The sequence below is a fragment of the Manis javanica genome, chromosome 11 (assembly GCF_040802235.1).
Source record: "Manis javanica isolate MJ-LG chromosome 11, MJ_LKY, whole genome shotgun sequence".
NCBI lineage: Eukaryota > Metazoa > Chordata > Mammalia > Pholidota > Manidae > Manis > Manis javanica.
Window position 1 is genome coordinate 55,375,755 of NC_133166.1, and position 22,714 is coordinate 55,398,468.

Sequence of the window (22,714 nt, forward strand, 5' to 3'; positions counted from 1 at the left end):
GAAGAGGAAAAGGGGAGTAAAAATGGACTTCTTGACCTTTTGGAGAGGTATTTAGAGTCTTCACATTCTATTTCATGCAGTGTACAGTTTTTAAAAATAATTTTTGGAGTAGGCTCCTTTAAATTTACTTGTGGAACACTTGGGTAATAGAACAAGTATTTATGAAATATTCAGTCAATGTAGACTATATGCCTTTCATTTATGTAGCCTACTGCACTTCACCCTATTCCATCATTCTCAATTCATCTCAGCCACACTTTCCTGGAACAAATCTTTCTTAAGCCATGATGCTTTCTAGCTAGTGTGCTTGTTTTTATAAACTGTCTATAATAGGAAAGTAAATAAAACTTGGTTTCCTGCAGGCCAGACAGTTACAAGTGAATGGCTTCAAGCCCATGTCAAGCACATTGAATGGTGGTGATGCCGGGGTTCTTGTTTGTGGAGCCGAAGAATGAGCTTCACAAACAGTCAAGGTAGGAGAGCGAGGTACAGGCTTTTATTTAGAAATAAAGTGAGAGACTAGAGCTCCTGGCTCAAGCCAGGAGGGGACAAGAGACCCCGTAGTGGTGCATTGTCTAGGGGGGTTTATAGGCAGCTGAGGATTTTTCAAGAACATCAAAAAACTTAGGGGTGTGAACTTGTTAAGTGGTCTCTGAATACTTAGAATTAACTTAACACAAGTAACTTCCTCTGATGATTTCTCCGTGAGATACCAGCATCTTGGTCTGGGGCATATGAAACAAGGCCACCTGCTCAGCCCCCAAGGTGGGCTGAGGTATTGTTTTGCTAAAGACTAAGTTAAGAATTTCTACCCTCTTAACTTCTTAGGTATTAAAATGCAATCTTATCTTTAAGGTGGAATCCTTCCTGCCTTTTACTGTATTGTTTATGCCTGGGCTTACTTGCTAAATTAGTTGCCCAGCTTGCAAAATCACTTCATCAGATCTGAAGGAGGAAAGACAGCACATAGGCCTGGGCCTTTTAGTATGCTAAAGAGAACCTTACACATGATTATAAATGGTTAGCATAATAAAACATGTGCTCCTCTTCTTTATCTGGGGAACATTAACTGATTTCACTGAAGAATGATTCTAGAGCTCAATGTTTAACATAGAGTTTTAGCAGGGGGGTTTCCTTGCATGTAGTTACATTGCTCTGACTGCAAATATCCTGCCCTGCCCCCTCCAGGGGCCCTCACCTACTCTGACTACATCCGTGGTCCCTGTCTTAGTGGTGTTTTAAAGTATAAGCTCTTAATTCAAGGTTCTCTGTGTTTAATTACGTGTGTGTAAACTGCTAGTATAGAAAGTACCATGGGTGAGACTTAACTCCTCAGATGTACATCCTTTATCCCAAGATTCACTTGGCGGGAATAACATCCCAATGAGGATAAAAATATAAGTGGCCTATTAACTGAGGAAACATTTCGATTAAGAAGAAATAAATTTGAAGAACCTGAAGCAGAAGGGATTATTCAAGTCAATATGTTGTAGCAGAAAGTACACTGGGCTGGACCAGAGGAGAGTTGCTTTTTAAACTTAACTTTATTACTGTATTTCTCTGGGGCCTTTTTATTTTTCACCTATAAAGTTAGTTCTAACTATTAACAAATAAGCCATCAATTTTTTTAAAATTACAATGCTCTGTTTAAGTAATTTTTAGTAAAATGCTATGTTTAAATGATAATATAACTTTTCACCTTTATTCAGCTGTAACAAAGATATATCAACTTGCTTGTATCCTAGGGCTTTAAGGATTTAACAGCTTAGGGACCAATAAGTTGACCAAATAGAGAAAATTCCTTTTAGGGTTTCTTTTGTGTAGAGTGAAAGGAAAGGAGCGACACACAACAGCAATTCACCGGAGAGTTCCGCTTTATTAGGGAAAGGTACTGGGTTATATAGGATGGGGCATAGGGTGATTGTGGTGTTACTTCTACGGGGCTGGTGGCTGTTGGCTAGGTGCTGGGATTGGGAGGGGGGCGAGAGGTGATTGGGCTTCAGGTGGCGCCGGCGGGAACCGAGGACCCCGAAAAGAAGCCGGAAGTTCGCCATCTTACTGGTGGGGACCCTTCATTCCCCCCTTTCTCCTCTATGGGTTTGTGGACGTTGCTTTCTCTCTGACTGCTTCCTGCTGAACAGGGGCGGAGAAGGGAGTGAGGGTTTGAGGATTGGGAGGAAAGGGTTGATAGGACTCCCCACAGTAAGGATGAGTAGATGTGGACTTCTTCAGGTTGGAAATCAATGAAGGTTCCCTGTAACCATAGGTTGAGGACCTGTTGATTCCAATGGTGCCAAGAGGATATGGGTGTCAGGAGCCAGGCGTCTGCGGCCATTGTTTCCAGGAACAGTTTCCAGCGGAGAGAGGGGTCCATCTCAGCATGTGGTGAGGAGGTCACGTGAGGGTGAGGGGTCTTCCGTGGCCAGAAGCTGGTAGTTCCTGAGTAAAAGCTGGTTGAAAGCTTGATTAGAGATATTTCCGACTTGGGATTTGATGAACTTTATTATACAGGGTAAGAAGAGACAGACGAGAAGAATGACTATTATGGGGCCTGCAATGGGCCAGAGCCAGGTGAGGAGGGGGTTTGTTAGTATTGAAGAGAATGGGTTGGAATTGGAAGCAGAGTGGAGGCTGGAGGCAAGGTCAGTGAGTTTGGTGATGTCAGTTTCTACAATGCCGGATTCGTTGATGTAATAGCAGCACTCTTCCTGGAGGAAGACACAGGTGCCGCCCTTCTCGGCTGTAAGCAGATCTAGGGCCCGCCGGTTTTGAAGGGTGACTTTAGCTAGCGAAGTGACCTGTCTTTGGAGAGAGGCTAGGGAATCGGCAGTGGATGTCAGGGCTCCCTCAACTTTGGCGTCGAGATCTCTAACTGCCCATAGAGAGTGACCCAAGGCTCCTCCCGAAAACCCCACCCCAATGGCTGAGGTGATTAAAGAGATACCGACCATGATGGGAAGGAAAGCAGCCCTTTTTGTGCGCGAGTGCAAGGGAGGTTGGAGCTCAAGGAATTCTGCCATGCTGTAAAGTGTAAGCTGTGGGATTAGGGTGACGAGAATGCAGGGTGTATCGGAGTTGAGAGGTAGTGAGTTGAAAAGGCTGCCATTACACCAAAAGAAGTGTCCCAGTTGTGTAAAAGTCTTAGAGCCGGAGGTAGGGGTGTAGATAGAGAGGCAGTGAAGTGCACTGGAGGGGGGTGGAGTTGGGCCTACACAGTGGTGGATGGTGAGATTATCTGGGTATTCTGGTTCCCATAGGGGTATGTCTGCCAGGGGACGGAGGGGTTGTCCTTCTGCATGGAAGGAGTAGTTGGAAATATTAAGGGGCACGGCGGCCAGCAGTGGGCGCTGTAGTGATGTGCACAAGAAACAATTGGTGGTGTTGAGGGTGTGGTTGAGAAAGATGGTGGTGTCTTGAATGAGCTGTAACCAAGAGTAGGAGGAATAAGAAGATGAAGAGGCGCCGTCAAGAGTTTGGATAATGACTTTTTCGGAATGTCTGATATCTGATGCAACTTGAGAGATCTGGGAGTGAGAGGGAACATACTCTCGAGAGATATGAAGGGTACCATGGGGGGTCGAGGACCCCTTGTAGTAAACTGAGGCTGTTACTCCAGCAGCCCATCGAGAGTCCCAGGGATCTGGGATTGATAAGGAGAATGAGCCGTTGGGATATTTCATGAAACGGTTGGAGGAGTAATACTGTGGGTACTGGAAGTCACCCATGTAGTGAATGGTGCAAGACCAGTAGGGGCATCCCCCGTAGGTGTCTTGCCATCGCCTGCAATAGGCTTGTCTTTGGTCATAGAGGAAGCAGAGGTAGGGAGAATAAAAGTAGCTGTAAATGAATACTTCAGTGGAGGGAGGAAAGTGGAGGTACAAAGGCTCAGAGCAGCCTTTCAGAGGGCAGTCTGATGTGACAATGAGGGCAGTAACTTTTGTTTGATGCTGTGTGTAAGTGTGCTTGACTTTGAATCGCCATACAAAGGAGGGTGGGGCGGCAGGGAAGACAATAGGAATGAGGGAAAAAAGCGAGAGAGCAGTAAAGGAGGAAAAAGTCATGATTCAGGTATGGATGGCAAAGAGGGTGCACGGGAGATGCGGAGCTTCAAGGGATCAGAGGGATGAGGCGTGGTAGAGTAGACAGCGTCTTGGGCTGTATCCGAAGGACTCTGGATTGTGACTGATGGGTCTTGGGTGTCCAGAGAAGGTGAGTCTTGGGTATTTGGTTTCAACCTGGAGATAGGAATCCAAGGGGTGACACAGTTATCAGGCAGTGAGAGCTTGGCGGCCAAGGGGGTGCAGAGAATAACTGGGTGTGGACCTTCCCATTTTGGGGTGAGATAGGGCTGATCCTCTGGTGGCTTATAAAACACTAGTTGGCCGGGCTGTAAGACAGGAGGATTTTAGGAGGCGGGTGGATCAGGAAGGAGCCAATCCTGATATTTCCACAATTCAGTGTGGAGGAGAGAGAGTAGTGGAAGGGCTATATTGGGAGGAATTGGTCCTTTGTGGGAAGGGAGCCCCGGGGGTAGAATCGGGCGGCCGTACATGATCTCAAAGGGTGACAAGAAGGAAGGTTTCTTTGGGAGGGCTCGAATGCGGAGTAGAGCTAAGGGAAGTAAGTGAACCCAGTCAAGGTGTAGTTCTAGAGATAGTTTGGTCAGGATGTCTTTTAGAGTCCTATTGGCTCTTTCTACTTTTCCTGAAGCTTGTGGTCGATAAGGACAATGTAAATGCCAGGGGAGCGAGAGCGACTTGGAGAGGTTCTGGATAATTTGGGCAGTGAACTCAGGGCCGTTATCTGATTGGAGGGAAGTGGGCATCCCGAACCTAGGAAAGATCTGGGTGAGGAGGATAGAGGCAACTACGGATGCTCGTTTGTTAGTGGTGGGGAAAGCTTCGACCTATCCTGAAAATGTACCTACTAGCACGAGTAGGTATCTGGTACGTCATACAGGGGGCATGTTAGTGAAGTCTATTTGCCAATCTGCAGCGGGGACATTACCCCTTGCTTGATGAGCCGGGAAGGGTCGAGCTTTGAGGGGGGTATTAGGGTTAGTGCGTTGGCAGATGGTGCACTTGCAGGTGATTTGGTTAAGTAGTGTTTTGTCTTCAGGAGAGAGAGGAAAAAAAGATTGTAAAAAATGGATTAAGGATTGGGGGCTGGGATGGAACAGGTCATGTAAGAGGCGGAAGAGAGACTCTTTGTCCTGAGAGCAGAGGGCGTCTTGTGATAAGGCTAAAACTGCAAGGGCAGATGGATTGTTATCTGGTGCGTTTTCTGATAGGGTAACTGACCGGGCTACTCTGTCAGCCTTGTTACCTCTTGCAATGGGGGAGTCATCTTTTTGATGTGATTTGCAGTGGACTATGCCTAGTCGGTGTGGGAGTTGTGAAGCCTCTAAAAGTTTAGTAATTAAGGCTGAATTAGTTATGGAATTCCCTTTTGTGGTGAGGAGGCCTCGTTCTTTCCATACTGCCGCGTGGGACAAGAGAATGTGGAATACGTACTTGGAGTCAGTGTACAATGTGAGAGACGTGTCCCGGGCCAGAGTGCAAGCTCTGGTGGCTGCAATGAGTTCAGCCTGCTGATTGGTTGTACCAGGGGGTAGGGCTCATGCCTCAATGACATCTTCGAGGGAGACTACTGCATATCCTGAGTAGTGGGTGCCCTCATGTTTAAAGGAGGACCCATCAGTAAACCAGATGAGGTCGGAGTGTGAGAGGGCTCCTTCGGAGATCGTGGAGTGGAACGGAAGGAAGTTGTGAAGGGCTTCCAGGCAATCATGCGAGGGAGTATGAGGAGAGTAGGGCAGAGGAAGAAGAGTGGCCGGATTTAGGGGCGGGCAGGGGAGGAAAGAAATGTTTGGATTTTGGAGGAAAGAGGACAGTAAGGTCAGGAGTCTGGAGGGGGGGAGAGTCTGTAAACTTTTGTAGGTTAAGAGATCTTTTAGGTGATGTGGGGACAGAATGGTAAGGGGCGCTCCGAATGTTAGTTTATGAGCTTCTTTCTGCAAGAGCTGTCCAGCGGCTAATGCCCGTAGGCAGGGGGCCCATCCCCGAACTGTGGGGTCTAATTGCTTGGAGAGATAAGCTACTGGGGCAAAGGATGGGCCATAATATTGGCCTAGGACTCCTAGAGCTTGACTGGACCTCTCATGAATGTATAATGAGAAGGGTTTTGACAAATCAGGGAGATGGAGAGCTGGAGCTTCTACAAGGGCTTGACGGAGCTTAATGAAGGAGTGTCGGGGTGAGGATGATAATGGTTCTTCAGGGGGGCCCTTGCTGAGGTCGTATGGGGGTCTTGCCAACAGGGAGAAGTTAGGGATCCACGCTCTAAAATACCCAGCCAAGCCTAGAAAGGAAAGGATTTCTGTCTTGGTTTTGGGAACGGGCAGGTCAGAGAGGAGTCGTTTTCTGTCTAAGGTAATGGACTTTCTTTCCTGAGACAGAAGGAATCCAAGGTAAGTGACAGAAGGGGAAGAGATTTGAGCTTTGACAGGGGATACTCGGTAACCTCTGGAAGCTAGAAGGTTAAGTAGAGACGCAGTGTCAAGTTGAGACTGTTCCCATGAGGGACTGCAGATCAGAAGATCATCTACATATTGTAATAAAGTGGACTCGGGGTGATCATGGTGAAACTGTTTGAGGTCTTGAGCTAGGACTTGTCCAAAAATATGGGGACTATCTCGGGAGCCTTGTGGTAAAACTGTCCAAGTAAGCTGTACAGAATGTCTGGTGTATGGGTCCGTCCAGGTGAAGGCAAAAAAATCTTGGGAAGAGGGGTCTAGAGGAATAGAAAAAAATGCGTCCTTGAGATCTAGGACTGAGAAGTGGGATGCAGAAGCAGGGATCTGCGATAAAAGGGTGTATGAATTTGGAACTAAGGGATGGATAGGGACAACGGCTATGTTGATGAGGCGAAGGTCTTGGACAAGGCGGAAAGATCCGTTGTATTTTTTAACAGCTAATATGGGGGTATTAAATGGGGAGTGAGTGGGTCTGAGGTAGTTTTTGTTTAAGAGATCTTGAATGATGGGTTGGAGGCCTATGAGGGCTGAAGTGGTTAGGGGGTATTGGGCCTGACAGATATACTGAGAGGGGTCACGTAATTTGATAGAGGCAGGGGGACATAGGGCCATGGAGGGGCTTGTAATGTCCCGAACTTTGGGATTTACAGGGTGTATAAGGGCAGAACTGGAGCTTTCATTGGGTAGAGGGGGTTGTCGGCTATGAGGGCCATCAGAAAGGGAGTACTGGGGGCTGTGGGAGTGGATATAGTTATGGAAATGTGGAGGAGGGAAAGGATGTCCCATCCTAGTAAAGGGATGGGACACTGGGGCATAATTAGGAAGTAGTGGGAGAAAGGTATGGGACTGTCTAGGATTGTGCATAAAAGGGGGGGGTTTTAATGGGAAAATCTGTTTACCTCCTACCCCGACTATAGGAGTAATGGCTGGCGTGGTAGGGCCCCGGTATTCTCGCAAGACTGAGAAGGTGGCTCCTGTATCTAGGAGGAAGGAGATGGGGCGACCGTCTACTGTTAAAGTAACCCTGGGCTCCTGTTTGGTGATGGAAATGGTCGGGCGAGAAGCCCCCAGGCCCCGTCAATCTTCTTCTGCCAGCCCCACTATGGTGGGCTTAGGATGGGGGTTGTTCGTCCAGCCTCCCCTTCGGGTGGTTGGGCAATCAGACCCCCAGTGGCCCTTTTTGTGGCATCTGGGGCATGGGGTGGTAGGAGATCTGGGGGAGGGGCACGCCCTTGACCACTGTCCCTCCTTTCCGCACTTGAAACAAGCTCCTGGGGGGGACTTGTCTGTAGAGGGGCGCCCAGGTTGTGGTTTTATCAGCTGGGCCAACATCTGGAAATTGGCCTGATCAGCTTTTTGTTTACGGCGTTCTTTCTCCTCCTCCCGGTTATGGAAGACTTTAAAGGCCACTGTTAGGATCTCAGTCTGTGGGGTAGCGGGGCCCTGTTCTAACTTTTTGAGTTTAGCTTTAATGTCGGGGTAGCTTTGAGCTAGGAAGTATGTCATAAGGACCTGTCTTCCTTCAGGTGTTTCTGGGTCCAGGCTGGTATACTGTAATAGGGCTTGAGTGAGTCTATCTAAGAACTCGGAGGGGGTTTCGTCTCTCTTTTGAATTATGTCTTGGAGCTTTTGAAAATTGACTACTTTACGAGCTGCCTTTTTTAGACCTGCTATTAAGCAGGAGGCAGAAATATCTCGAGAGTGGAGACCCACAGCGGTGTTATAATCCCAGTGTGGGTCTTGTTCGGGGACAGCAGTGGGACCAGGGGGACAGGTGGGGTCAGTCCTGTGGGTTTCGGTAGCATGCATTTGGGCGAAGTCCCAAGCTCGTCTACGCTCCTCAGGGAGGAGAGTATTGGCCAGGAGCATGAAAATGTCATGATGCGTGAGGCTGTAAGACTGGAGGGTCCATTGAAACTCCCTGATGTAGGTCGTGGCATCAGTGGAAAAGGAACCTAGGCGTTTCTCTAGTTGGGCTAAATCTCCTAAGGAGAAAGGGACGTGAACGCGCAAGATGCCTTCGGATCCTGCTACTTCCCGGAGCGGGGTGATAATTTTGGGAGGCCCTCGGGACCGAGTCTGAGGGGGACTGAAGGGTTCTGGCTCAGTCTGTGCAGGGGAAACAGGTAATGGGGGCAAAGCCGCGATAATTTTGGGAGGCTCTCGGGACCGAATCTGAGGGGGCAAGGACGGACGAGGCTCTTGGAACTTAGTTAGAGGGGGGCTGAAAGGCTCAGGCTCGATTTGCAGGAGGGGGGAAGGTGAGGGGGACGGAGGAGGAGGTGGTGAGGTGCAGGAGGAGATGGTGGAGGAGGGGGAAGGGAGAGGATGGGAGGCTTCTGCGGGGGTGGAGGCGGCGGCGGCGGCGATAGAGGAAGGAGGACGGGCTGTTGTAGGAGAAGAAGGGGAAGGGAGAGGATGGGAAGCTTCTGCCGAGGGGAAAGAGGCAGCGGTGGCGGCGGTAGAGGAAGGGGGAGGGGCTGTTGTAGGAGGAGAAGGGGAAGGGAGAGGATGGGAAGCTTCTGCCCCGGGGAAAGCGGCAGCGGTGGCGGCGGTAGAGGAAGGGGGAGGGGCTGTTGTAGGAGAAGAAGGGGAAGGGAGAGGACGGGAGGCTTCTGCCATGGGGAAAGAGGCGGCAGCCGCGGCGGAGGGTGGAGGGGTTGTAGGAGGGGGAGGGGCTGAAGGGGGAAGTCTGTATGGTGGAGGCTCGTAGGCCGGGTCAAAGGTAATTGAAGAGAGACTGGGAGTGTGTGGAGGGGAGGGAGACGGCTTGCAGGCTAGGAGAACTTGGGGCGGGGAGCAGGTGGTGCAGAGGCTGGGATTTTGAGCTAGGAGGCGAAAAGCTTCGATATAGGGAATCTCCTTCCATTTTTTCAGGCGCTGGCAGTAGTTAAAGAGATTGAGAGTGATGTTAGGATCAAGAGTTCCCCCTGCGGGCCATTGGTTGTTATTGTCTAGGGGGTATGTCGGCCAATCTTGGGAGCAATATTTACGGAGAAGTTTTGGTTTTATATCAGGCGTCAGGGAGAGGGTAGCTAGATGCTTAAGCAGGCATTCAAGAGGTGAACTTTCAGGGAGGGATGAGGAGGCTCCCATGGCTAAAGGACAGAGAAGGAGACAAACAGGGGAAGACAAACGGAGATCCTCGGACTGGAGGCAGACCACAAGGAGACAAAATGGCTAAAGGACAGAGAAGGAGACAAACAGGGGAAGACGAACGGGGATCCTCGGACTGGAGGCAGACCACAAGGAGACAAAGGGCGTCCCCGATGATCCTTGGTGGTCTGCGGAAACTCGTATACGAGTCGGAATTTCTTGGGAAGTGTGGGTCGTCACCCAGACTTCCCTAAGAAGGCAGAGTGCCGGAGTCACGAGGTACCTAGCGCTGGGCGTTTTCGGCAGACCAAACAGGTTTCGGTGGACGGAACAGAAGGAGGAGGGGGCGGGAAAGGGAGCGTTCTCATCCGCAAAGGAGTCACCTCATTTATGGCTGTTGGGGGGGGGGGCTGAGAGTCTGCTGCAGCTGTAAGGCCTGAGGTGGGGGTTTATGGCTTTTGGAGGAGGGGCCTGAGGGTCCGCCGCAGCCGTGAAGGCCTGAGGCAGGGATTTATGGCTGTCGGGGGAGGGGCCTGAGGGTCCGCCGCAGCCGTGAAGGCCTGAGGCAGGGAGCGTTCCCTCCTCGTCCCTGAGCGTCAGGGCCTTGCCAGACGATCACGGTCAATGGCACTGTGATAGCTCGGAGAAGAGTGGCCCACCCCGGGGAAATTTTGCTTAAAAAAGTTTCAGCTGAGGTGGGGGTTTATGGCTTTTGGAGGAGGGGCCTGAGGGTCCGCTGCAGCCGTGAAGGCCTGAGGCGGGGAGCGTTCCCTCCTCGTCCCCGAGCATCAGGGCCTTGCCGGACAATCACGGTCAATGGCACTGCGATAGCTCAGGGAAGAGTGGCCCAGCCCGGGGAAATTTTGCTTAAAAAGTTTCAGCTGAGGCGGGGGTTTATGGCTTTTGGAGGAGGGGCCTGAGGGTCCGCCGCAGCTGTGAAGGCCTGAGGCGGGGAGCGTTCCCTCCTCGTCCCCGAGCGTCAGGGCCTTGCCGGATGATCACGGTCAATGGCACTGCAATAGCTCAGGGAAGAGTGGCCCACCCCGGGGGGTGGGGGTGGGGGGGGAAACTTACCTAAAGGCCAGAGAGGAGTGGTGAGTGTGATGAGCCAGCGCCGGAAAAAGAGGACGAGGGCAAGCTGCTGCTGGTGTTGGGGGAAGACGGGGCCCAGTTGGGGTGTCCCGTCTCCCGGGTTTCGGCACCAATGAAAGGAAAGGAGCGACACACAACAGCAATTCACCGGAGAGTTCCGCTTTATTAGGGAAAGGTACTGGGTTATATAGGATGGGGCATAGGGTGATTGTGGTGTTACTTCTACGGGGCTGGTGGCTGTTGGCTAGGTGCTGGGATTGGGAGGGGGGCGAGAGGTGATTGGGCTTCAGGTGGCGCCGGCGGGAACCGAGGACCCCGAAAAGAAGCCGGAAGTTCGCCATCTTACTGGTGGGGACCCTTCATAGAGGACCTCGATCCCTCAGGTGAGAATTCCTGGAGACCATTACCAGTGCCCTAGGAAGTACTTCAAGAAGGAAGGGGATATTTTTCTTTTAACCAGAGTAGTTTTACTTTTGGCTCTATTATATTTTGGGGTTCTACATTAAGATTTTATTTGGGATGAGGGAAGTTCTTTGGCTTTAAAAATGTCTGACAATTACTGTAGATCCTTTAAAAAAGAAACATTTTTACATCACCAGTTTGATCATTCTGTGGCACATGCAGCCATCTCTCTTCTCTGTGTATGTGGGATTTTCTCTTCTCATGTAACACTGCATGTAGTGTAGTCAAGAGTATAAGACTATCAGTGTTATCTTGGGGGAGCTGCAGGATAGAGGTTGAAGAAGTTCTAAGAAACCTACTCAGAAATGATATCAGTGGCTTCCGGGTAGCACATGCTGATGTGAAGGGCCTTCTGCTCTTGGAGAACTGTGAAGTTCAACCCACCACATGCCCAGCACCCCAGTGTGTCTCTCCTTTTGGCTCTGAATTTATTTTCTTAATTAAAAAAATTTTATATTGTGGAACGTACAATCAAATGTCTAAATCTTAGTGTAGAGCTTGATGAGTTTTGACATGTGTATACATTTGTGTAACCATTGCCAAGATCACCATATCAAACATTCTCACTAATTTTTTTTCCCTTCACCTATTTTATGCATCCTCTCAACCCCCCTGCCCTATTGTAACTACCAGTCTGTTCTCTGTTTATGAGTCTGTTTCAATTCATTTGTTTGTTAATTTGTTTTGTTCATTAGATTCCACATAAAAGTGAAAACATGTGTTTGAATGGATGCCATGACCCGTAAGTTTGTTCTTTCTATTTTGAACTAAGTTGGAGAATACTTATTTGTTGATTAGTAGAGAACAGGAGTAAGAAGGAGGCATAAAGATTTATAGAGTAGATTATCCTGCTTTCATTTCTCATTTGTGGGCCTAATCTGTATAAAATAAAGGTTGAAAAACCTATGTGAAGCAATAGGAAATAGTGAATTTAATTTTTTAAAACCATGAATTAGTCACCTACTGTCTTCTGTTCCATACCTTTCCTGACTGTGATGTCGCTTCCTAACTTCAAACTACATGTGTATGTGAGGTCTAGTAAAATAGGTTGCAAGTCAGTTTTTATTATGATCTGCATTTATGGTCACTTGGAGCTAGTAAGAGATTTTCTCAGGCATTGAGAAAAATTCATCTCTTAGCTAAAGTTTCCTAGGTTCAGTCTGTAAAAGAAGGTTCTAGGACTCAGAAGACCTAATTTATACCAAGTGTAGAGATAGATTGATAAATGATCACCATAACACATAATAGGTTTACAATATACACACTAATATACACATCAAAAATAAAAAGAAATTACATAAACACAAATTACAGTTCTCAATCTGATACAGAATTTGCAGGAACATTAACATTTAACATTCCCCTTCCCTTTTATTTAGCACCAAGGAGAGTACCTGCAGAGAGCATATGAATTCCTGAGAGCTTATGTCACTTGATATGTGTGAGTAGGTACATGCCATACAGTATTTTGCATTGACGTTCTTATGGCAATGTTAGAAAAGCTGCTTTAAGTATCAAGCCTCTTCTCATTTTTTTATATATAATTTTTTTTCTATCATTAATGTACAGTTACTTAAACAAGATTATGATTACTAGACTCCCCCTATTATCAAGTCAAGCCTCTTCTCATTTTTAAGAGATTAACTAAAAATGGCCTCATCTTATCCTGTCCCTTCATCTTTCTCTTCTTCAGTCTCCTTTTTAGGTTTTCCCAGTTTGACTTCTTTTGTGACAGACTGTAATAATGAACGGAGCCCCAGACTGGGAACAAGAAGATTGAGGTCCTCTGAATCCCCTGCAAGTTTGCAGCTGCATCTGTTTCCTTATTTGTGAAAGAAAGGGGTTCACTTAGATGACATCTGCATTCCCTCTCAGCTCTAAACTTCTCTGTTGGCCTTTCTCTTTTCATCTACTGTTCTACCTTTTATCTGTTCTCTACCTCAGCTACTCAATATGCATAGCTGTTTAAAAATAGTCATAAAATAAACATGGTTATGAAGAAATATCAATAAGTACCTACTGATAATACAGGAAGTTCTTATTTTGGTAGATTCCCACTTTGTTTGCCTAATACCCTAGCCAAATAGAGCCTTCACACATTTTATCTCTCTGCCCAGTTGTTGCAAAATAAAATAGTATTTTCACCCATCAGAGTGTAAAAATTCAAAGGCTTGATTTTATCCAATATTAGTGAGGGTGTAGAGAAATGCTTACTTTCACACACTGTTGTGAGAATATTCTTGATGTATCTTTTTTGGAGGATAGTTTGGCATTATCAGTCAGCATTTTTAGAGTATATATAAATTGACTCAGTGACTCCAGAGGTCTGTAAAGAAACTCATATGCAAATATTAAGAGGTATGTCCAAGAATGTTCATTGCTGTGTCATTTGTAATTGCAAAATTTGGAAATATCCTGTATTTCCATTTAGAAGGGAAATATTTAATGTATATGTATCCTTTTATTTATATATAAATATGCATATGTATATATGTCCATATCCTGTAGACATTAAATATGATACAAAGAATGAAGTTGATCTATATGTACTAACATATTTTAGGTAGAAAATAAGACACAGAACTGTATGTTCTGATCGGTTTATATAAAAACAAAAGAATCGTCTATATAAATATATATATATGACTAGATAAAAAAATGACTGGAAGGATTCATACCAAACTGTTAATAGTTATTACCATCTGAAAAGGAAAATAGTATTGGGATGGAAAAAGAAGAGGAATTTCATTTTTTACAATATACATTCATCTATTACATTTTTAAAAAGTAGTCATGCTTTAGTGGTATAAAAATGAACAAAAGGAAAAGCAAACAGGGTAGACAAGGAACTACTTTCTAAAGAATGAAAAAAGCAAAATGTTAAGAGAGGATATTCTTTATAAACTTCAGGATCAGACAAGAACTGTAGTTTATTTTTTTTTTGCCCAGGGCTACCTAGCAGTTATAGTAAAAGTTCTACCCTCCCATTTCTTTGTATTCTCCAACTTATTCTTACTTGTCTGTTTCTGCAGGTAACCCAGGACCAGATGAAGGAATTTATACAGCAGGAATTTAAGAAAGTTCAGAAAGTGATTGCTGATGAGGAACAGAAGGCCCTTCATCTAGTGGACATCCAGGAAGCGATGGCCACGGCTCATGTGACTGAGATACTGGCAGATATCCAATCCCACATGGATAGGTTGATGACTCAGATGGCCCAAGCCAAGGAACAACTTGATACCTCTAATGAATCAGCTGAGCCAAAGGCTCTAGAGGTAAAAGAGAATGCCTACAATTATTAATAGCAGGGGAAATAGAAAACTGGCTGCATGTTGGTTAGTTCTGGGAATCCTCCCTTGTGTTTTCTAAACATGCATGTGTTAAAAGCTTAGATGATGTGTAAGAGTTTAGACTGGTATGTGAACCAGTATGGAAGTATCAGTTACTAGGGCCTACACCTAGCAACTGAGTCTGCCAAAATATTTGTCCACCATGACTTAAAGGTGTATAGTCAATAGAGCAAATTCCAATGACAGTTAAGGAAGGAAGCCAGATATTGGAGCCAGAGAAGAGGGCAAATGACAGATTTCAAGTTGTAAATAGTGAGAAGGACCCTCAGGCTGGTTTTTATATGGAGCCAACTGCATAAATTGGGGGAATAACTGTTGGATTAAGAGGGGCATATGGGCAACAGCATTGTGAGGATCAAAATACTGAATGAAACACAAGATAAATGTTGAGTCACTATACAAGTGTTAGTTACTATATTCATCATTATTTTGTAATAGGGATAAAAGGGTCTTAGGCATTTTGCCAACAACACATTCAGGATTTTCAAATATATTTTTTTAAAAATTAAGGCAGTCATTTAAAAAATTATAAATTTGTATTTCAGCCAGAGGGGAGAGAGCCTATGATTCATCAGATTTCATAGCATTGTGTTCAAAATTCTGGTCAAGCTTATGCCAGACAGGTTTAGGGTAGTCCCTTCTAGAAGAAAACCTAGGGTGGTCCAGTGGACTTTCCAGGACTGCTGCTGACTCAGTGAACTCAGCCTTAACTAGGAATCTTGCCTTGGCCCAGGAAAGCCTAGCTACAGAATAAACCAGCCAACAGAAGAGCCAAGGTATAATCCAGGAGGCAGATACTGTATAAGCCATCCTGACGAGAAATGTGAGAGCACTGGGCAGTTATTTGCTTCCCTCATCAAAGGCTTTTGATTAATTTTCATCAGTGAAAGAATAGCTCTTGTTCTTTTCATTTAATCTTCCCCAGAATTACGAGTATGCCAAAAGAGGTTTCTAGACAGGCAGCAGAGTACCTGATATTCATCATTTCATTTAATTCTCATATCAGCGTTCATTATTTCTGTTTTACAAATGGGATATTGAGGTGCAGAGAACCATTGAGACACTGACCCAATGTCATTTAGTTAGTAGAAAATGGAGCCAGGATTCAAATTTAAGTCCATTCTATTCCAGTGTCTGCGCTTCTTCCCTACTTCATGCCCATATATGCTAAGAGTCACACTGATACCTGTTGGAAGAATGAGGAGAACCAGAGTCCTCAACAGCATTCCTAAGACCATTTATATTGTAGAGATGGTCACTTTGTATTTTAATAAACAAAAAGTTCGATGAGAGTTAACCAAAGTGACCAATGGCCTAACTCTGTCCCAAATACCCTGCAAATTGGAACCCACATTTATTCTATGTGTTGATTAGATTGTTTTTCAAAAATAAAGGTTTAATTTTGAGAGACATCTCCCTCTTTTTTATTCTTATTTCAAACAATTAATTTAGTCCCTCCCCAGTATTAACTATTCTTTAAGTACTTCAGCTTCTCAACTGCACTATGCTTGTTAACTCTGATGGAATTACTGTTAGGGATACAAAGCTGACAAAGCCTAAGGACTAGTCTGTGGATAAAAAAAGCTATTGAAAACAAAAAGTACCATTCAGCTGGCTAGAGCTTTTACAGAGAACTGTTATTATCTAATAGCCTCTTGTTCCAACTAATCTGGTAACTTATTGATCGGAGCAAATCTCCAGGACTTCTCTTTCACTCAACAGAGGAATTTTTTTCCTTTTGCATGGTATGAATTTTTTTTAATTACCTACATTTTTAATTGGGCCAAAAGATTCCAGCAAAGTTGAAAGGACTTTACAGATTATATCCATATACCTCTACCTCTATTCTACCATTAACATTTTACTATACTTAATTCACTGTATATATATATATATATATATACAAACTTCATATATATATACATAGTCAACTTGCCAGCCTTTCACTCCTCAATGCTTCTTATTTTTTGATGCATTTAAAAACATTTTTTTCTGGTTCTAAACAAAATGGAGTATAAATACATTTCATTTTTACTCCTTCCACTAATTACAGCAAGAATTCCTGGACAAAATGCCTAAGTTATTCACCAGAAGGCTCTAAAAAGTAGAGAAAACTTGGCATACTAACCAGGGACCTTGAGATTTGAGGAACCGCATGGCAATTAGTTCTCTGGGGTTTTTCTCGCTTCCTGTCTATTTTGGCCTGAGGGTCCTGCAAATTGGAAGCATTAATGGGCACAGACAAAAAGAAAATCTCCAAGAAAAGTCTTCTCTCTCTAACCAAAGCACTGGGAAAAAGATAGTTCTGCTGTAGAGAAACTTTTTGACAATACCTGCCTACTCTGGAGACAAACTTCATAAAGCTGTACCCCTTCTCAGCCCCAGCTGGCTATGGAACCAGTGTGGTGAAAACCTATTTTATACACTGCTCTACAGTAATAAGTTACCATTATTTCTCCATGGAGACTTTAGATAAAAGTGTGGCTTCTGTCTTTGCCCCTGCCCCTCTCAGTAGTGAGTGGTGCCCATCTCCCATGGAGCCTATAGGTGGAACTCTAACTTCTACCCCTGCCTTCAGTACAGGAAGAAAAACTGCACCCCTTCCCTGTGGAAGCCACTGATGGAGCTTTAACTCCTCTCTCTCACCCCACATCAACTAGGTAATGCCTCTCTCTAACTGAGTCAGTGGGTGGAATCATATCATCCACTCTTGCCCTATAGTAGTAAGTTGGTGCCCTTCCTCCTTTGCAGCTAGCACTATGGAGGCTATAGAATGGAGTCCTGTCATCTGAGCAGGTACAGACTAGAATAGCACTGTGGATTTTTTATAAACTAAATTGACTTTTGAACCATAGTCCACAAAAGCAATCTAGGATGTGTTCTGAACCTAAACAGGTTGACTGCCTGCTAGGATTTAAATAGGATCCAGATTCTAATAATACTCAAAATGTCCAGGATGCAGTCCAGAATTACTCATTACACCAAGAACCAGTAAAAACTCTAATGATAAAAGACAATCAGTAGATATAAACATCAAGGTAACACAGATTTTGGAATTATCGGACAAGGATTTCGAAAGTACTATTATAAAAATGTTTCAATGAGCAATAATACTCTGGAAATAAATTTAAAAATTTAGAAAATCTCAGCAAAGAAATAGAAGATATAAAAAAGGATCAAATAAAAATTTTAGAACTGAGAGGTAGGGAAAAAGTGGCATAGTAGGACTGCAAGGAAGAAACCTCCTCCCATGTACACAACAAGGAGGTAACTATAGCATATATAACTAACCCTGAAGACTGTGGAACAGACCATCTACACCTGGTAAAGAAAAGAAAACCATATTGAGAAGGATGAAGTGGGAGAGCCATGTTCAATTGGGACCCAAGCCCTTCCCACATCCCAGCCCACAAGGGAGAGGAATTAAGCAGGAAGAGAAAGCACTCAGGAATCTTGCTCATGTGGCCCTGGAGATCTTCTCTGGGAACTTGAGTCCACATTGCATTGGGCTTTGGTGATTAATGGGGCTGGATTCCAGGGAGAGTTGGAGCACTCTGGGAGACTGAGACTCCTGTTGCTTGCAGAGGACAGGCATGCTCCATCAGTCCTGCTGAGACCTAACATGGAAACAGCAGTTTGAAAGATTTACCAGCAGTGGGCAGTGTGCCAGAGAGAGGTGTGCCAGAGAGGCAGAGATTTGAAAAGGAGCCACTCAGAGCTGAAGTATATAGTAACTAAAATGAAAAATACAATGGAGGGAATGAATAGTAGACTGACAGAAGTAGATCAAAGAATCAATGAGAAGGAGAATAGAGAAAACAACCAACCTGAGAAACCGACAGAAAAAAGAATTTCTAAAATTGGGAAGATGCTAAGAAAGCTGTGTGACAACTCCAAGTGAAACAATATTTGCATACTAGGAGCCTCAGAAGGAGAGGAGAGAGGCAAGGGAGTAGAAAGTCTCTTTGAAGAAATAATAGTTAAAAACTTCCCCAATCTGGGGAAAGAAGTAGACACCCAGGTCCTGGAAGCACAGAGAGCCCCTACGAAAAGGAATCCCAGGAAATCAACACCAAGATATGTAGTAATTAAAATAGCAAAGATTAAAGATAAGGAGAAATCTTAAAAATGGCAAGACAGAGGAAGATAGTTTCTTACAAGGGAAACTCCATAGGCTATAGCAGCTTTCTCAGCAAAAACTTCACAGGCCAGAAGGGAGTGGCATGAACTTTTTAATTTACTGAAAGTGAAGAACCTACAACCAAGAATCCTCTGCCCAGCAAAGTTATCATTTATTCAGAATTGAAGGAGAGATTAAAAGCTTCCCAGATAAACAAAAATTAAAAGAAGTCACCACCACTAAACTGGCCTTGCAGGATAAATTAAAAGGACTTCTGTAGATGGATATGTTCTTAAATATTTTTCTTCAGTGAAACTAAACCTACAACAGGAAGGATAAAAACTATATGATCATCTCAATAGATGCTGAAAGAGCATTTGACAAAATTCAACATCCATTCATAATAAAACCTCTCATCAAAATGGTTATATAGGGAACATATAATAAAGGCCATGTACAACAAACCCACAGCTAACATCATACTGAATGGTGAAAAGCTGAAACCTTTTCCTCTAAGATCAGAAACAAGACAATCATGTCCACTCTCATTACTTTTTTATCCAACATAATACTGGAAGCCCTAGCCACGGCAATCAGACAAGATAAATAAATAAAAATTACCTAAACTGGTAAGGAAGAAGTAAAACTACCACTATTTGCAGATGACATGGTATTATACATAGAAAACCCTAAAGACTCCACTAAAAAACTATTAGAACTAATAACTGGATTCAGCAAAGTTGCAGAGTACAAAATTAATACACAGAAATCTATTGTGTTCCTATATTCTAACAATGAACTAGCAGAAAGAGAAATCAGGAAAACGATTCCATTTACAATTGCATCAAGAACTTTAAAATACCTAGAGAAAAACCTAACTAAGGAGGTGAAAGGCCTGTACTCTAAAAACTATAAGACCCTCATGAGAGAAATTAAAGAAGACACCAATAAATGGAAATCTATACTGTGCTAATGGATAGGAAGAATTAATATTGTCAAAATGGCCACTCTGCCCAAAGCAATTAACAACTTCATTGCAAACCCTATCAAAATACGAACAGCAGTTGTCAATGAACTAGAACAAATAATTCTAAAATTATATGGAACCACAAAAGACCCCAAATAGCCAAAAGAATCCTGAGAAAGAAGAACAAAGGGGAGGGGAGGATGGGGGGTATTATGCTCTCTGACTAAAGCTATGGTAATCAAAACAGTATGGGACTAGCACAAGAACAGATCAATAGATCAATGGAATAGAGAGCCCAGAAATAAACCCACCCATATATGATCAATTAATATATGATAAAGGAGCCATGAATATACAATGGGAAAAAGACAGCCTCTTCAATAAATAATGTTGGGAAAACTAGACAGCTACGTGCAAGAGAATGAGACTTGTTTATAATCTAACTCCATACACAATAGTAAACTCAAAATGGATTAAAGACCTAAGTGTAACACATGAAACCGTAAAACCCTTAGAAGAAAACATATGCAAAAATCTCTTGAACATAAATAAGTATGAACGATTTTTTCTAGACACGTCACCCCAGGCAAGGGAATCAAAATAAAAAATGAACAAATGGGAGTATAACACAGTAAAAATCTTCTGTACAGCAAAGGACACCATCAACAGAACAAAAAGGCAGCCTACAGTATGGGAGAATATACTGGTCAACAATTTATCTGATAAGTGGTTAAATAAAAAGAACTCATATGACTCAACACCAAAAAAACAAATAACCCAATTAAAAAATGGGCAGAGGACCTGAACATTTTTCCAAAGAAGAAATACAGATGGCCAATAGGCACATGAAAAGATGCCCCACATTGTTAATCATCAGGGAAATGCTAATCAAACCACAATGAGGTATCACCTCACACCAGTTAGAATGGCCACTATCTGAAAGACAAGAAATAACAAGTGTTGGCAAGGATGTGGAGAAAAGGGAACCACAATCAGTGACATTGTTGGTAGGAATGGAAATTGGTCCAGCCACTATGGAAAGCAGTATGGAAGTTCTTCAAAAAACTAAAAATAGATATACCATAAGACCCAGTAACTCCACTCCTAGGAATTTACTGGAAGAAAACAAAATCTCTGATTCCAAAAGATATATGCATCCCTATGTTTATTGCCACACTATTGACAGTAACCAAGGTGTCATTTGGAAGCAACTGAAGTGTCCGTCAGTAGATTAATGGATAAAGATGTAGTACATATACACAATGGAATATTATTCAGCCCTAGAAAAAAAAGAATTCCTACCATTTATGACATGGATGGACCTAGAGGGTATTATCCTAAGTGAAATAAGCCAAGTGGATAAACACAAATACCATATGATTACACTTATATGTGAAATCTGAAAATAAAACAGAACAAAATGAACACAACAGCAGTAAACTTAAAGACAATGAAAAGTGAATGTTGTTTACCATGGGGGAGGGCTTGGGGGAGGTGGTGGGATGGATGAGGGGTTTAAAGAGACACAAAATCTTAATCATAATATAAGTTGGTCATGGGTATAGAAGTGCAGCATGGAAAATATAGTCAGTGGTTCTGTAACATCTTTCTATGTTGACAGTAACTGCTACTAGTTGGTGTGAGGATTTAATAATGTGTGTAACTGTTGAATCAGTGTGTCATATACCTGAAATCAACATACTATTGTATATTAACTATACTTTAAAAAGTTATAAAATAAAAATTTTAAAATTTTAGAACTGTTAAGTAAAATAACTGACTTAAAAATCATTGGATTGGCTCAGTGGCAAATTGCAGATAACAGAGGAAAAAAATCCATAGATTTGAAGATACCAATTCGGTCTGAACAACCACAAAAAAATTGATTGAAAAATAATTGAACTGAGTCTCAGGGACCTGTGGTACGATAAAGATCTAACATATATGTCATCCATGTCCAGTAATGGAAAGAAAAGGAAGGTGGGGGTGAAAAAAAATTGTAAATATAATGACTCAAAACTTCTAAAATCTGACTGAAGGCATAAACCTAGAGATAGAAGAAATTGAGTAAACCTAGGCAAGATAAACTAAGATATCTATACCCAGACACATCAAAATCAAACTTCTGAAAACTAAGGACAAAGCAAAAATCTTGAAAGCAGAGTAGGCAGAAAGAAATGACACATGAACTATGGGAACAGTAATTTGAATGAGCATGATATATGTTTCTTCTCTATCTGTTGACATGATTATATGTGTTTTCTCCATTATTTTATTATAATGATTGATTACATTGGTTAATTTTACAATAGTAAGTCCACCTTACACTCCTGAGATAAACATCCCCATGGTCATTATATCTTATTCAATTTATTAATATTTTAAATATTAAAATCATTTTACTATAATTTATAATTCATCAGTATTTATTAGTATAATTATAAGTTATAAATTGTTAATGTTTTAATTTTTAAATTATATATTATGACATATAAAAAATAATGTCTGTATTTGAATGAAGGATATTCCTCTGTAATTTTATAGTTTTATAATATTGTGAGGCTTTCATATTGTGGTTATTCTGGTGTCAGAAAACAAGGTGAGAATTATTCCTACCTCATCTGTTTTCTGAAAAAGTTTATGTAGGATTTATTTCTTTCTTAAATATTTGTCATAATTTACCAGCAAAACCATCTGTCCTGGAGTTTCTTTATGTGAAAGTTTTTGATAACCAGTTCAGTTTTTTGTCACCTTATATTGATATAATTTGTTTATAATTTGCATTCTAATTTTCAAGGTATTTGTCATTTTCATCTAATTGTAGTTCTTAGTATAAAGTTATTCATAATTTTTTATTATTTTTTAACTGTAGCCTCTAGAATGATAACCCTTCATTCACTTATGTTATTGATAATTTGTGATTCGCTCCCATTTTTTCATTTATTAGTCTAGTATTTTATTAGTGGTCGGTCTTATTTAAAGAACTAACTTTGATTTGCTAATTTTACTCTTTGTTTTCTATTTTGTTTATATCTGCTTTTATTTTCTTCTACTTATTTTGAGTTTACCTTGTTCTTTTTGTTGGCTTCATA

The 22,714-nt window shown here is 42.9% G+C and overlaps 1 protein-coding gene across 6 annotated transcripts in view; it reads left to right on the top strand.

The window, feature by feature from the left end:
* TRIM44 (tripartite motif containing 44) overlaps positions 1-22,714 on the top strand; it is a 150,384-nt gene that overhangs the window by 67,313 nt on the left and 60,357 nt on the right. For 3 of the 6 annotated variants that reach the window (XM_073216408.1, XM_037020037.2, XM_037020029.2), the window contains exon 3: positions 14,218-14,460. In XM_073216408.1, the coding sequence (XP_073072509.1) occupies positions 14,218-14,460 (243 nt within the window). Of the gene's footprint in view, positions 1-14,217; positions 14,461-17,113; positions 17,196-22,714 lie in introns of all 6 variants that reach the window. The other 3 variants (XM_073216407.1, XM_073216406.1, XM_037020026.2) reach the window with 2 other exon arrangements.